Source organism: Ptychodera flava, chromosome 22 (assembly GCF_041260155.1).
Source record: "Ptychodera flava strain L36383 chromosome 22, AS_Pfla_20210202, whole genome shotgun sequence".
In the NCBI taxonomy this organism is placed as follows: domain Eukaryota; kingdom Metazoa; phylum Hemichordata; class Enteropneusta; family Ptychoderidae; genus Ptychodera; species Ptychodera flava.
This window is the reverse complement of record NC_091949.1, coordinates 29051317-29068620: the sequence shown is the minus strand read 5'-3', so window position 1 is coordinate 29068620 and position 17304 is coordinate 29051317. Positions and strand designations below refer to the sequence as shown.

Here is a 17304-nt window from a genome sequence, read left to right as displayed (position 1 = left end):
GAACATAACCAATGGTACGTTATCGGCGTGCATCGATGTAAGTTGCTAGGTAAAACTTCCTGGCTTTGACGTTTTTTTATCCGACATGTCGTAGCGAAATTATGTGAGAACTAATACTGGCAAGGTTTCGGTTTTCGGAGAATTTCAGTGTATCAGCTGATTATCAAGTTGAAATAAAGCGCGAACGTGGATGGTATGACTTGTTGCTGCTGGCGCACGGCGTGGTGTGGCGGGGAATCTATGTTACAAGCATCCAACTGTCGGCCATAACCTCTACGGTCGCCATCGACGGCTTTCGTGATTTTGAAGAATAAACTAAACCGTAGATAAAGCTAGACCTTTTCTCGGCTTTGTTTCTGAAAACCTCTCCTCAGAGGCAAAGACGACGTAAGCCGTGTCCGAGTCTCGGCCTTGACATGACACAAGAAAGTCATAGTTCAATCACATTTTTGCGTGTGTCATACAGATGATATCATTATTCATAGGTTCATCCGATTGAAGTGGGTACATACTATTCTCAAGAAACGTACGATGAAAAAGGACAGGCTAAATAAAAATGTTTCAATCATATCATCAATTGCAAAGAACGCTGAAATGCTGCAGATTTTAATCGCTATGGCAAAGTTTGTTTTTTGACCTCAACGTTATCCGATCGAGAACGTAAACTTAGTTTGACCCAAAGTTTGAAAATGTATTTTCTGATCTCCCGCGGCATGGCCCGCAGCCCAGCCAGTGACGTCGACGTTTCGTACTTCGAATTCTGAGAGCTACATCAAATCGCCACGGTCAGCGGACAAGAAATTACTATTTTCAAATCGCTATCACCAAAAAATTACAGAGAAATGAGACAACACGGTGAGAAAAAAGGCATATCATCAATGATGTTGATAACCTACATTTTGCTTCAAACGGGTACCTTTCAAACGGGGCCCAGACACTTCGCACCAAAACCACTTCGCCCCACACAACTTCGTCCCAAAACCATTTCGCACCAAAACCACCTCGTCCCAAGTATTACCTCGTCCAACGCCACTTCGCCCCAAGTACCACCTCGTACTAAAACCACTTCATTAAAGTACAGTTCCGTCAACTCGTCCTAAAACATGGATGCCACGATGTATCATAACGTTGTTTTTACCTGCAACTTGGCTACCACGAACCATTTATTCTTCCGTGAAACCATACGGTGTATTATTATTATGTATTATTATGTATTATGCACTGAGCACTGAAAGGAATAGTTGGCGATATCTTTACCGAAACTGAAAAAAAATAGCTGAAGAAGTAGCCACCTCTCAGGCAGTACACGGCCAAGGTAAACCTGGGCGTTCATATTCGACTAATGCCAAATGGAGCATTTTCAACGAAAACGGCGATGTCTAGGCGATGACTTATTTTTAAAGTTGAAGAAAAATGCTTAAAATTTTGGTTGTGTTAGTCAATCTATCGAAATATTTTTGTTCCAACTGATAAAATCATAGACAGTCTCGATTATACCATCCATAATTAATATTTACAGACTATATCGGCAGGGGGATGTGAATTTTAACACAAGGAACGTGTAATCTCAAACAACGGGCGAATTGGTTTCGGGCAATATGACTAAAATCAGATGTAGGTTCCCTGGTCATTGAAATTTACCAACGTAACTTTACTCAAAACGTCAATTCTTTATTGTACCATCGTTCACGCAAAATGAACGGCCTCTGCTAAGGCGTTTTGTCTATGAGACACAGCATGGGCACCCCGCAGTGTTTTCGATAAACAAAGTGTAAGATGACCCAATGCACTAGCGATACCGCTGTTGGCTGATACTTGGCGATATAGGGATATTCCCAACGGTTTTCCTATGTATATAGGGACTTCGGTGTTCCAAGTTTATTTGCGCCAGCAATAAAGCAATCCTTAAAGGGGAAGTTCACCAAGGATGATTTTTACATATGTGGTAGCTCTGTGGTCATTTACCCAGGAAAAACTATTTTCACCATTTATAACTCGCAAGATTTTTTACAAAAACGATAAAAATAGTACAGGAAGTTGCCCATGTAATTTGAATTATGGGAAAAAAGCTCCAAGCTTGGAGCTTGCATAATGTGCTATGAAAGCATTTACCCAATAAATAGCTAGCTTTCAAATTTGGTTTTTATGTTCTTAATGTGGAAAGGAGAAGGTTGTTCTTAGATGTGTTCAAATGATAATGAAATTTGCTTATCAAAACAAAAAATAGTGAAAAAAAATCATCAAAAATTCACAGCTACTGGTGCTCTAGCAGTGTCACTGTAATTTATGTTCAGAAAAACTGTGCATTCAAACATCTTGCCATCATGTCAAATTATTTGCATAAGGATATGAGTGCTACGTCAGTGCATGATGATAGTCTTGAATGACACATGAATTGATGTTTCTTCATTGCAGTTTGGTGGAAAACTTGTGACGTTTGAGACGACGAAGCAGACGGCTCAGCAACAACAACAACAGCAGAGAATCCCAAGACAAGTCCACATCAGTCAAGTTGTCACGGAAACTGACCTGTTGAAGAGGTCCACACAACTTGAAGCAACATTACAAAATGGAAACTATGTTGATTTCTGTGATTTGAAAATTTCTAATGCTAAAAATGAATTTGAAGGAAAAATTTGGAATTTTCTAAAGGTTTGTATTAAGCAATTTGTGTATATCAATGTCTGTGGTTAATGAAATGCTACGGTTGCAAATGGTTTAGGGTCAGATATGGTATTACTTGAGTCTCTCAACTTTACTTGACAGGCAATATTTGTAAACTAAAACCATGCACAGTAAGGATTACATTGGTAATCTACGGGAATCCCAGTAACATGACTTGAGAATACCAGCAAATCTATCATGATACTACTACCAGCAAGAAAAAAAATTGATACTTGCGTATATACTACAAATAAACTGACACCTTCACTTTCACAGAGATGTGACCAGCAAATGTGTTATATGCCGATTATAACCATCATGGAGTTTAGATTCCTTGTTTAAAGGGTTGATAATAGTAACTTTTGAATATTTTCTTCATTATATATGTTCTGTGTGTCAATTGCAAATTCTATTCCCCAAAGCACGTTGGAACACCCATGTACCTTGCAAATATGGTGTCTATATGTGTAACATGCACTGGTATCGTTTACATTTGAATTCTAGTCTGAACCAGAATTCAATTGTCAACAAACAATGCAGTCTTATAGGCTGAGTTGACAAGCTGAATACTTTTTATCTCAACATGCTTTGGGGAGTATAACAAGAAACTGTAGTTGATATTAAATACAAAAATATTTAAAAGATCATCAAAAGTTTAAAGTTGCAGTCCAGTTTATGTAAAGTTATTGTAATGTTTGTCCACTTCACTGTGTAATTGGTTGTACAGTCAGTTTCTATCATCACCATCAAGGTATTTAAGTATATTCATTTCTTTCAGGTGAATTTTGAAAATGATTCAAGGGAGAGATTTCTATCTCTTCTTGGATATGACTCGCGTGAATTGAGTAAAAAACTGACAGGGGCAATTGGAGAGACTGTGTCGATAGCCAATGGTACAGATATTGGTGTTGATGCCTCAGAGTTAGCTGAGAAGATGGAACTATTAGCTGCCGATGGAAAGTCACTAGACGCAAGACTTGGCAGTGGTCAGAATACACCAAGTATTGGCTCTAAGGTAAGTGTCTTGTTAGGGTAGAATACACCTAGCATTGGCTCTAAGCAAGTGTGCCCCCTAAGGGCAGGTGATAAAAAATTTTTTTGAGTCAAATTGAAGAAAAGTTGACATGCTATGCGTCACCGTATGCATGAACAGGTTATAACTAAAAAGTCAGCAGTTAGAAGTATAGCGCCGTCTATGGTCGTATGTCTTTCTTGATTCCTGATACTCTTACGTGAGTCTGTGACTCCGTGCCCATGCCCTTGCCCATCGATCAATCAGCAAGATAATATTACTATCTGCACGTAGTATCAATTTGGAGACTTGCAGAAATGACGTTTTTAGATATTTTTATGACCCAAAACTACAGGAAAACATGTTATCTGTGTAAATTATGAATCTGCTAGGCATTTCTAGTCATTGGCAGGCTTTTTATAGTTGCGTCAGTGATGCGTCAGATTACTTGTAATTTCAATTGCCTCAGACATTGCTTATTTTTAAAGCTCACAGAGAAGATGAGTTTTCACTGTCTTACTCAGTATTGTGAAAATCAAAATTTATTTTTCCCTATACAGTTATCTCAGGGTTGGCGACTATTGTGAATTTCAAGTGTGTGTAGCTGTTTTGGTAGTTCTTTCTCTAGTGAAAAAAATGTGCACAGTGACCAATTTTAATTCTTGATTTTGAAAGAGAAAGGTTGAAAGTTTTGTTTAGGAAAGTTTGAGTGTACATCAGTGCAGAAAATTTGATTTGAACCATCTTAGATACAAATTCTCCATAGAGATGAGACATTTATGCAATTGAATGAAAGAAACTCTTGATAAATTCTTGAAGGGAATTAAACCTTTCTATAGATGATATTCAAGATTTGTTACAATAAAAACAGTTGAAACCTTTATGAATGACGCACAAATGTTTGCTTTGAAATAATTTATCATAAGTACTAAGCAAGGTAGAACACTTTGTTGTATTTGACAGACTCCAGACAATAATTTATCATAAGCACTAAGCAAGGTAGAACACTTTGTTGTATTTGACAGACTCCAGACAATAATTTATCATAAGCACTAAGCAAGGTAGAACACTTTGTTGTATTTGACAGACTCCAGACAATAATTTATCATAAGCACTAAGCAAGGTAGAACACTTTGTTGTATTTGACAGACTCCAGACAATAATTTATCATAAGCACTAAGCAAGGTAGAACACTTTGTTGTATTTGACAGACTCCAGACAATAATTTATCATAAGCACTAAGCAAGGTAGAACACTTTGTTGTATTTGACAGACTCCAGACAATAATTTATCATAAGCACTAACCAAGGTAGAACACTTTGTTGTATTTGACAGACTCCAGACAATAATTTATCATAAGCACTAAGCAAGGTAGAACACTTTGTTGTATTTGACAGACTCCAGACAATAATTTACATAAGCACTAAGCAAGGTAGAACACTTTGTTGTATTTGACAGACTCCAGACAATAATTTATCATAAGCACTAGCAAGGTAGAACACTTTGTTGTATTTGACAGACTCCAGACAATAATTTATCACAAGCACTAAGCAAGGTAGAACACTTTGTTTTATTGACAGACTCCAGACAATAATTTATCATAAGCACTAAGCAAGGTAGAACACTTTGTTGTATTTGACAGACTCCAGACAATAATTTATCATAAGCACTAAGCAAGGTAGAACACTTTGTTGTATTTGACAGACTCCAGACAATAAATTATCATAAGCACTAAGCAAGGTAGAACACTTTGTTGTATTTCACAGACTCCAGACAATAATTTATCATAAGCACTTAGCAAGGTAGAACACTTTGTTGTATTTGACAGACTCCAGACAATAATTTATCATAAGCACTTAGCAAGGTAGAACACTTTGTTGTATTTGACAGACTCCAGACAATAATTTATCATACACTAAGCAAGGTAGAACACTTTGTTGTATTTGACAGACTCCAGACAATAATTATCATAAGCACTAAGCAGGTAGAACACTTTGTTGTATTTGACAGACTTCAGACAATAATTTATCATAAGCACTAAGCAAGGTAGAACACTTTGTTGTATTTCACAGACTCCAGACAATAATTTATCATACACTAAGCAGGTAGAACACTTTGTTGTATTTCACAGACTCCAGACAATAATTTATCATAAGCACTAAGCAAGGTAGAACACTTTGTTGTATTTAACATACTCCAGACAATAATTTATCATAAGTACTAAGCAAGGTAGAACACTTTGTTGTATTTAACATACTCCAGACAATAATTTATCATAAGTACTAAGCAAGGTAGAACACTTTGTTGTATTTGGCAGACTCCAGGCAATAATTTATCATAAGCACTAAGCAAGGTAGAACACTTTGTTGTATTTGACAGACTCCAGACAATAATTTATCATAAGCACTAAGCAAGGTAGAACACTTTGTTGTATTTGACAGACTCCAGACAATAATTTATCATAAGCACTAAGCAAGGTAGAACACTTTGTTGTATTTGACAGACTCCAGACAATAATTTATTATAAGCACTAGCAAGGTAGAACACTTTGTTGTATTTGACAGACTCCAGACAATAATTTATCATAAGCACTAAGCAAGGTAGAACACTTTGTTGTATTTGACAGACTGCAGACAATAATTTATCATAAGCACTAGCAAGGTAGAACACTTTGTTGTATTTGACAGACTCCAGACAATAATTTATCACAAGCACTAAGCAAGGTAGAACACTTTGTTGTATTTGACAGACTCCAGACATAATTTATCATAGCACTAAGCAAGGTAGAACACTTTGTTGTATTTGACAGACTCCAGACAATAATTTATCATAAGTACTAAGCAAGGTAGAACACTTTGTTGTATTTCACAGACTCCAGACAATAATTTATCATAAGCACTAAGCAAGGTAGAACACTTTGTGTATTTCACAGACTCCAGACAATAATTATCATAAGTACTAAGCAAGGTAGAACACTTTGTTGTATTTGACAGACTTCAGACAATAATTTATCATAAGCACTAAGCAAGGTAGAACACTTTGTTGTATTTGACAGACTCCAGACAATAATTTATCATAAGCACTAAGCAAGGTAGAACACTTGTTGTATTTGACAGACTCCAGACAATAATTTATCATAAGCACTTAGCAAGGTAGAACACTTTGTTGTATTTGACAGACTCCAGACAATAATTTATCATAAGTACTAAGCAAGGTAGAACACTTTGTTGTATTTGGCAGACTCCAGGCAATAATTTATCATAAGTACTAAGCAAGGTAGAACACTTTGTTGTATTTGACAGACTTCAGACAATAATTTATCATAAGCACTAAGCAAGGTAGAACACTTTGTTGTATTTGACAGACTCCAGACAATAATTTATCATAAGCACTAAGCAAGGTAGAACACTTTGTTGTATTTGACAGACTCCAGACAATAATTTATCATAAGCACTTAGCAAGGTAGAACACTTTGTTGTATTTGACAGACTCCAGACAATAATTTATCATAAGCACTTAGCAAGGTAGAACACTTTGTTGTATTTGACAGACTCCAGACATAATTTATCATAAGTACTAAGCAAGGTAGAACACTTGTTGTATTTGACAGACTTCAGACAATAATTATCATAAGCACTAAGCAAGGTAGAACACTTTGTTGTATTTGACAGATCCAGACAATAATTTATCATAAGCACTAAGCAAGGTAGAACACTTTGTTGTATTTGACAGACTCCAGACAATAATTTATCATAAGTACTAAGCAAGGTAGAACACTTTGTTGTATTTGACAGACTCCAGGCAATAATTTATCATAAGTACTAAGCAAGGTAGAACACTTGTTGTATTTCACAGACTCCAGACAATAATTTATCATAAGTACTAAGCAAGGTAGAACACTTTGTTGTATTTGGCAGACTCCAGGCAATAATTTATCATAAGCACTAAGCAAGGTAGAACACTTTGTTGTATTTGACAGACTCCAGACAATAATTTATCATAAGCACTAAGCAAGGTAGTACACTTTGTTGTATTTGACAGACTCCAGACAATAATTTATCATAAGCACTAAGCAAGGTAGTACACTTTGTTGTATTTGACAGACTCCAGACAATAATTTATCATAAGCACTAAGCAAGGTAGAACACTTTGTTGTATTTGACAGACTCCAGACAATAATTTATCATAAGCACTAAGCAAAGTAGAACACTTTTGTTGTATTTGACAGACTCCAGACAATAATTTATCATAAGCACTAAGCAAGGTAGAACACTTTGTTGTATTTGACAGACTCCAGACAATAATTTATCATAAGCACTAAGCAAGGTAGAACACTTTGTTGTATTTGACAGACTCCAGACAATGATGCAGCGGCTGCCTTTGATGTTATTGCATCACACGCACCAGTTGAAATCAACACAGGAAAGAAATTGGATTCCAGATCTCAATCTCCGTTTCCAATCTGTACTGATGAAGGTACGTACTTCATCACAATATACAGTTGCTATGGTATTCTTAGTGAAGGAATGTGGTTGCTGTTTTGTATGTTACTTCTGTCTACTTTTTTGTATCTTAGAAGTTAGCAGTGTTGATCAGAACTTTTCAACATGCTCGAAAAGAAATAGCTCAACTCACTTGCAAAACCTAAGATATTAGGTAAGAGGAAAATGCTGAAAATGGCTGCTATACAGTGGTAAAGTAGCTGAGTGTGTGTGCCTAGCTGTCAAATGTACAGTCTGTATGCGTAAGTGTCTGTCTGCCTGTCTGTAGACGTGTGTGTCTACCTGAATGTAGACATGTCTGTCTTTCTGCATAAGTGTGTGTGTGTGTGTGTGTCTGTCGATCTGTCTGTCTGTCTGCATGTGTGTTTGTCTGTATGCGTGAGTGTTGGTGTGTTTATTTGCACTATCAGCAAATAAAGAGAACCATACAAATCCTAGCATTTATTTCATCATTTACATTTCTAGATGCAGATGGTTTAATCAGTCAGTCTTTACTGTCTGGTAATTTTGAAGCTGCTGTAGAAATCTGTTTGAAATCAGATCGGTTAGCAGATGCCATTGTTTTAGCTATAGCTGGTGGAACACATTTACTGGCAAAGACGCAACGGAAATACTTTGAAAAAATGAAGACACCAACATCAAGGGTGAGTTGTTTTTATTCATGATAAATTTCTAACTTTGTCTGATTCATAAATCAATGTTCATATGAAATAGCATTTTGATGACTTTTAACAGAATCTGGATAAGACATTATTATTCTCAAAAAATTCACTGATATTGTGATTGGTAGTATTGTAGTTCTTGATATTATTAAATGTAAATTATTTATATGTCTCTTGTAATAGGGACGTTTATTTCAAACTTCTCCTTTGTGTTTATGTGATACTGCCTGTTTAAATCAAGATAACTCAAATACTCTGCGTTATTTGTCACAAAATTTTAAAAATAATCATGTGCAATTGTTTCTTTCAGCTACTCCAATTAGTAATTATGACTTTGAATTATTCATCTACAGTTGATATCAGCCATTGTTACCAAAGATTGGTCTGACATTGTAAATTACTGTGAATTAGATAATTGGACGGAGGCATTGGCTGCCTTGATGACTTATTCTAAAGCTGAAGAATTCTCCACTTTATGTGGTAAGTGTGCGTCTCTCTAATTCTCCACTTTATGTGGTAAGTGTGTGTCTCTCTAATTCTCCACTTTATGTGGTAAGTGTGCGTCTCTCTAATTCTCCACTTTATGTGGTGAGTGTGCGTCTCTCTAATTCTCCACTTTATGTGGTAAGTGTGCGTCTCTCTAATTCTCCACTTTATGTGGTAAGTGTGCGTCTCTCTAATTCTCCACTTTAATTCAGCCAGCATGCTGAGTGTTTGGAGACTATGTTCAGAGTGCAGTATGAGAACCTAACTAACGTGAAGGTGTCAGTGCACTACACAATAACAACCGTATATTTCTCTTCAATACTATTTTATTTTCTCCTTATAGACACGTTAGGAAAGCGTCTTGAGACTGAACAAGATGGTTTAATGAGAGCCAATGCATGTCTGTGCTATGTGTGCTCAGGTAACATTGATAACTTAGTGTCATGCTGGACTCAGTTTACAACCAATAACAATTCACCACAAGAACTTCAGGTAAATATCACTTTGTTTCTCAGTAAAGCAGCAACTGATGATAATTTGGAAAAAATCAGAGTCACTTTAAATTATGTTTCTTTGGCAGATAGAAAGAGATCAGTTTATTATCCAACATGGTGTTATAGTGTTTGTTTTCCAAAAAGTTAAGTCACTGTTGATGTACTTGATGAAAATGATTTTTTCATTGATCAAGACTATTACACAAGTTGTGAGCATATCAATCGTTTGCAGGTCATCATTGGCCTCTAGAGGGCGGTAACACCTTTACCATTGCTATCTCACTTCTCACAATTGACTCCCTTCCATATCCTTTACATTATAGGATCTGATTGAAAAAGTCATGATTTTGAAAAGATCAGTTGAGATAATGAAGGGTAAAGGAGTTGATACAACTAGCAGTGGTCTAGCTGGTAAACTCAGCGAGTACTCTAAATTGTTAGCGGCCCAGGGTAGCTTAGCTACAGCTATGCAGTATCTAGGCCAATCACAAGAGGTAAGTAGTTATGCTAATTGACAATTAATAGAATGAAAATGAATGAAATTTTCACCATTTTTGTTTTATGTGTGAATTGCAGATTCTTGTTTTACTTCTCAAAGGATGTTTGTCAACATATAGTACACCTGTTAAATACACTGTAATTGTAAACATTTGCATTCTATTCCAGCCAAGAATTCACCTGTAAACAATGACAATATGATCTACACATGTACAGCTGAATACTGTGTAAAGGAGAACAAAAAACTTTAGTTGACTTTAAAAACAATAAGAGTGAAAAAAAATCATGAAATGTTACAGTTACTGGTAGTTTGATACCAGTATAGAGTCTCATTTTGATCTCACACAGAGTATTGTTGTCAAGCCTTTGAAACCTATGAAACATGCAGAATAGTAAATGTTTCCGTGAGCAAATATTTCATGTGATCTAAAGTCAATAACAGTGTGATATGTCAACTCATATTGTATATTGGTAGGTTAATACTTACATTGGATTTTGATTTCAGCAATCCATAGCAGAATTACGAGATCGTCTTTACAAGGCGCAGGGCAGTGCAGTGTCTCATCTGCCTGAACCTCCATTTCCATTCAAGAAAGTCAGTGTCAGAGACAAACCGGAGCCAGCGGTGACTCCGACTCCAGCCCAGACTCAAACACCCCAACAACAGCCGGTAAGAAATCAACACTTTAGTGACATGATAAGATTCACCATAGCTTTTCAAATATGGTATCAAGAATGCATGTCTGCAAAATTTATCCCTCCCCAGCCACTACAAAAATTAACCTGAAGTATCCAGTTGTTCTTTCAAGTACATTGATATGCATTAAACTTTCCTCTACTGTTATGGTCTCTTCGCACTGACCCTGAACCATCACAAACACTATCAACATACCACAGCATGACTGTAGGATACTGGACCCAGTCTGATTAGTGTTAACAGTCCTCTTTTTCTCAGGAGGTACTTGAAGACACTCAGTGGAAAATAAATTTCTTTTGTCAGTAAGGTTAGATCCAGTGTATTTCTGATAAAATTATGAACATGGCAGAAATTTGAACTCAGAATACTTTTTGAAAACAGAAACTTTATGTGTATCAACTTCTGAGTAACACTATACTTTGTCACACAGGGTGTTGGAGTAAACAGTTTCCAAACAACCACAGTTTCTAGTAGTCAATATCCTGCAAGTCAAGTAGCAACACAAACAAGACCAGGACAACAACAACAACAACAACAACAACAACAGTACTTCAATTATCAAGATCAGATAGCCAATCAACCAGCTGGTGCTTATCAAACCACACCAACTGCCTCAGTAGAAACTAGCGCTCCAAATATTTACTCAAAACAAGGTGGATTTGGAAAATATCCGCACTATCCACAGAGTACACTTACACAAGGGTATGGATACCAGACTCAAGCAGTTTACAACCAAGCTGGGGGGTATTCATCATATGGACAAAACCCCCCAAGTACAGGCTACGGTGCAACTCAAGGTGGTTATAACACAAGTACAACTTCTGCTGCAAGTCAGCCATACATGACCACAGGAATGGGTACTTACGGCCAACCAGGAGTTAGCAGCCCAGGTGCACCAAATATGCCAACGCAAACAAGTACCGTACAAAATGTACCAATGGGAGGAGGCGCAGCACCTGGTTGGAATGATACACCATTGGTCAGGGCGAAAAAGGTAAAAGTTATACTTTTAGTTTTGAAGACTAGCTATCTTAGAGGTGAATGGCACTCTTAGAATAGGATCTCCATAGGTCAGAAAAGTTTAATGCTTTTGTTGAAGAGTGAACGTTTGAGTCTTGATACCAGATGCAAAAAAGGGAAGGATTTGGGCTTGGAATATGAATTCTCAGCTTGGTCAAAGAATTGTAAAGGTCACCACCACAGAATAAGACTCCCTAGTGAAAGGCCACTCACTGCTGCAGAATAAGACTCCCTAGTGAAGTCCAAAAAGCAGAAAAGTAGTTGGTCTGTCCAACAGGGGTGAAATCTACATACAGGCATTTCAACTTGGTACTTGGTGACAAACAATCCTTGACTGTATTTATCTCACATTCTATATTTCTACCAGCATAACTGATGAGTTGAAATGTCTTTCTCTATCCTCTATCAGACCACTTCCAAACAACCATATGTTCCTCCAGAGCCTATCACTACCCCTATCTTTGGTGTACCTCAAGAGGAGACCCCATCCCCACCAGGTGTGAATCAAGATGCACCAGGTGCACCCACACCCTATGGACAACCTCCCCAGGTATACAACACTGTAGGTTACCAACAGCCAAACACTGCAGCCATTATTCCTCCTTCTCAACTGTCAGCTCCTTCAAGAACACAGGTAACATTTGGAAAACATAGAGAACAATGGCAAAAGCTCAGAAAAGGAGGAAATTTACTCAAGATACAATTTTGTTGTATTGTATTTTCTGAAAGAGCCACTGGCAGTAACTTTTGATGAGTTTTTCACTTTCTTTGTTCTGTATTTTAATAGTAAGTTCTCGCTTCATTCCCAATGGCATTTTGAGACTGCCTACACAGTGTCTATACTTGTAAAGTGCACTGTGTAATTGTTTACTTTTGAATTCTTGTCAGGACCAGAATTCACTTATAAACAATAAGAAGACAGTTTACTGAGTTGACAAGCTGAATACAGTGTATCGCAACATGCCTTGGGGAGTAGAACGAGATGTGGTTGAAATGTAAAACAAATATATTGAAAAAATAACCAAAGTTACAGTTACTGGCCATTTAAACCATGGCCTTAAAAGCTGCCAAGCTTTGTATTTCAAAAGAAAAAGAAAATCAAAATAAATCAAGATTTCATTTCTCTTCTTTGTGGTCTTCCTTCGATAATGTTTACAGTAGAAATTTAACTCTATAATTTCATAGATTAAAGTATTAATGATTTCACATAATATTTCTACTGACAAAAACGACGGCCAAACAAGCTGTATCTCTAAAGCATGGCAATGTAATAATACTGCCCTGCCTATTTGATTTTATACATTCCGTAAACTAACAACTATTCTTTGCTTTTGCTCAGTGTTTCTCTCTGTATCTAATATTTCTTTACATTGTGTGATTTTTTTTCCCTATAAGACTAATTTTATGGACAAGTGCATCTTCTATAGATTGCAATAGTTCTTAAGGAAGAGACAGCTTGGATAAAGATTTGGCCTTGTCTATCTCTTTGTCTTTCTGTTTTCTGCGTTATGTGCTTGAAATTATTATTTTGATGTGCAAAACTGTGCCTCTATCATAGTTAGAACTTGGACAATGAGCCGTTGTTCCTGATATACAGTTTGTAAATATTAGACCTAGCAGATAGCAATACTGGCAACTATAAAAACTTGTAAAAAGTTGTGTGACTTTCTAACATTATAATTTGTACATTGATACAAACTCCTGAAGCAAGTTTCATCATTGATATTCTGGGCGACTGAGTTGTATAACTTTATGTTTCAGTCGAGTCAACCAGAACCAGAGCCTCCAAAGGAAAAAGCACCGATTCCAACAGAACATCAAGTTTTATGCGACACCTTTGATGGTTTAACACAGAGGTGTAGTAGTGCAGCAACTAATCCTGTAAGTTGGCAAAATTGTCTTTTCTAAATCATGTAACTTTTTTCAAAGTAGTTCTCAGACGGTCACTTCCATTGAGCTGTGCTTTCAGTCTGGGTATAATGTCCACTCCATGTACAAACCAATCATTTTTACCAGATACATTGGTAGGATGTTGTGTACAGTGTTAAATTTGTCAACAGTTTTTGAGAGCTGTGACAAAACTGTTCTAATCAGTTGATCAGTTGCTTTGAAGTATTTACAGAAATAGTCACAGTCAACTAATGGCAATGAAAATAATGTCAATATTCTTGGCAAAAGGGCATCCTTTGGTGAAAAAAATACAAACACAACCAAGTTTTTTGTCTATAAAAGTGAAGTTTTCTTTTTGTTATTTTCAGCAAATGAAGAGAAAATTAGACGATGTAACCAAAAGACTGAATGCATTGTATGATAAACTTCGAGAAAATGTTGTAAGTAAATTTAAACTTATTGATTCAAAGTTAGGAATGATTCACTGTAAAGGTTATCCTTAACCCTTTTCCTGCCAAGTTCATATGTCATGATCAGGTCAAGTTGGTTAGCACTGTTGAGGGATAACATATTCCATATGTTGCATTTTAACAAAGCCTTGAACATTTGAAGGCAGCTGACAACATAGATACCGTCAACATGACTTGTACAAACTGAACCTGCAGTAATACACCATGTCAAGAGGGTTTTGTTTCAATACCACTTTTTATTAACCCTGTTTGTAGGGAAGTGATAGGCCCGAAATGATTAAAGATATCTCTTTGATTATTATCATTGTTCAGATGTCAAAATTTCAGGGCAATTTAGACATCATTGTCAGTCAATGTAAAGTCTGAGATTCACATCTTTATCAGTACAATGCAATAATGTTTATGAGTTGAAATAATCACAAGATGAAACAGCGCCCCCACACAGCTGTAAAGAATAAAGTTTGCTCTGGATGTAAACTGAGATACAGCTATGTGATTGTTCTCAACAGTCAGATATGTAATATAAATTGTAACACTTAGATATGTCATATAAATTGTAATTATAACAGTCAGATCTGATATGCAATATGAATCGCAATTGATGCAAGATTAAATCTATTTGTTGCTGAACAGAAAGTCACTCAATTTGATTTTTTGTCTTTTTCTCTTTTCAGTTGTCTCCCAATGTATTGTCAGGACTTCATGAAATTTCACAAGCTATTAATAATTATGATTATCAGCATGGTTTAGGTGTTCATCAACACATAGTCGCCAGTGGAAATTTCTCGGAAATTGGAAATTTTATGCCTGGACTTAAAGTACTCATGCAAGTAGCAACACAACTTAGGGTTTGAGTATAAGATGTCGGTCAAACACCAAAACCTTTTAGGTTATCGTGAGGGCGTCTGTCATTTTCTCATTACTGGTACAGTTTTGTCAACTTGTACATTTTATTGAAATATCAAAGAAAGGATAAAAGTCTACTGTGTTGGAGGCATTTGTTTGTCAATGACAATGAAAATCATCAAGCCAGCCTTTGACTCTGCTAACATGAAGATTATCAAGCCAGCCATTGACTCTGCTAACACACTGCTTATGCTCTTAATTCTGACCCAATGACAGTTTTTGTTTGTAATTGAAGAAATTAGAATTTGAAGCTGGATGGTTTTGAGGAGTTCATATCTTTGGACATCCATTTATTTGTAAGAACTCAGATGTGAAATGGATTCTCAAAGCCATCTTACCAATATACACACCCGTTCATTCAAAATGCTTTATCAAACGTTTGTTGGTTGTAACTGCTTACAGACAGAAATATTCAACATATGAAATGGGCAATATTGATAAATGCCGGTTGAGTAATTGGACAATGAAGTCAAATCAAGTTTAATTTAATCATGTCAATGTGATTATATTATAATTGAAATGTAACTTTCCATTTTGAATGTGACACCAGGGTAGTGGTTGAAATGGAATGTTTGGCTAGTAATTAGCCAATAAGAAGATAGAAAACGATTTGAATTTTGAAATCTGGCCAGCAATTAACCAATAAGGAAATAGATAACAATTTGTAATTGGAAATCTGGCCAATAAGAATAGAGATAACAATTTGAAATCTTGTTGGTAATCAGCCAATAACAAGAGAGATAGCTATTTGAAATTCACAATGAGTATAATGAACTCCAAAGATTGTGAAACACAAAAATTTTATGTGATATTTGTAAATAATAATTATCCCAGTTTTCTGTGGATAGGATGAAGTTCCCAGAAGACTTCTGTTAATGTGCTTTACACTTTAATTTGTAGTTGCATAGAAAAGAAAGTCATATATTTTTATTTTGCTTTTTGGTTTTGTGGACCATTTCAGCATTTGTTCAAATTTGGACAACTGCTAACGTGTCAATAATCAAAGTACATGTAGTGTAATTAATTGTCCTGTAAAATGTAACTTAGTAAATTTTGAGGAAAGCACTGGATAGAACAAAGCAGTGACTATAAATGAGTGTGTATGCAGGGACAACAATGCCAGACTTGTTTGTAGGAAGTGACCATTACAGTATTGAAGAGTTCAGAATTTGGAGAAAACCTGTGGAAGATGAGAACAGCTCAAAAGTTATCTGCAAGATCAGTGAAAGTGGTTGGATATCAGACTGTGATTAAAAGTAATCTACTAAGTGTTATTTTACCAAATCTGATGAATTTATCAATGTGTTTCCACAAAAATCTTTATTTCAAAAGATAAGAATTGATCTGCAGGAGGAACATTCATTAAAAGATGAGCATTCAAATTTTGACAAAAACCTCTTTAAAACTAACAGTGTTGGCACACCAAGTCTCTGCTATTTCTCATAAGCACTTTGCTCTCTGAAAATGACAATGTTATGCCTCGTGTATTTGTCTCTAATCTGCTCTCACAAAAATTAATTTTGTCAGTGAAATATTTATATTTTTCATTTCATCTCTGACTGGAAATGGAAATTGATCAGTGATGTCCCTGTGGAGATGAAAACACCAGTTGAGTTTTTGACAGTTTTGTCAAATTTTTAGAAAAAAATTACAGATGCTGTTAACACTTTATTGTAGTGTAAAAGAATAGATAATACAGATTAAAACATTTCTTCCAAAGTTTACTTTGATCAATGTGTTCCAAGTCAATACTCAACCTATGTTCATGACAAAGTCAGTGGAGCTTTCATTTGCAACAAAGTAAGACATCGCTGCCTTCATATCTACAGCAGTCAGCAGCTGTTGGGAATTTTTCCAAACAAAAAAAATTGACCTGTCAGAGTCAAAACATTGACATGCTTAACTGGTAAGTAAGATGCTTGAGAAGACCAGAGGGGAGTAATATGTTGCAGGTAAGAAATGCCAATGACATCAAGCTGAACGCCCACAATTGACCCTAAAGC

The 17304-nt window shown here is 36.0% G+C and overlaps 1 protein-coding gene across 4 annotated transcripts in view; it reads left to right on the top strand.

Annotated features, from left to right (window-relative positions):
* LOC139123137 (protein transport protein Sec31A-like) overlaps positions 1-17025 on the top strand; it is a 30477-nt gene extending 13452 nt beyond the window's left edge. For 2 of the 4 annotated variants that reach the window (XM_070689153.1, XM_070689154.1), the window contains exons 10-22: positions 2416-2652; positions 3443-3679; positions 8029-8152; positions 8644-8822; positions 9194-9320; positions 9670-9818; positions 10144-10314; positions 10824-10988; positions 11446-12009; positions 12445-12585; positions 13797-13916; positions 14294-14365; positions 15070-17025. In XM_070689153.1, the coding sequence (XP_070545254.1) occupies positions 2416-2652; positions 3443-3679; positions 8029-8152; positions 8644-8822; positions 9194-9320; positions 9670-9818; positions 10144-10314; positions 10824-10988; positions 11446-12009; positions 12445-12585; positions 13797-13916; positions 14294-14365; positions 15070-15249 (2466 nt within the window). In that variant the 3' untranslated portion in view covers positions 15250-17025. Of the gene's footprint in view, positions 1-2415; positions 2653-3442; positions 3680-8028; positions 8153-8643; positions 8823-9193; positions 9321-9669; positions 9819-10143; positions 10315-10823; positions 10989-11445; positions 12010-12444; positions 12670-13796; positions 13917-14293; positions 14366-15069 lie in introns of all 4 variants that reach the window. The other 2 variants (XM_070689151.1, XM_070689152.1) reach the window with 1 other exon arrangement.
* The last annotated feature ends 279 nt before the right edge of the window (positions 17026-17304 follow it).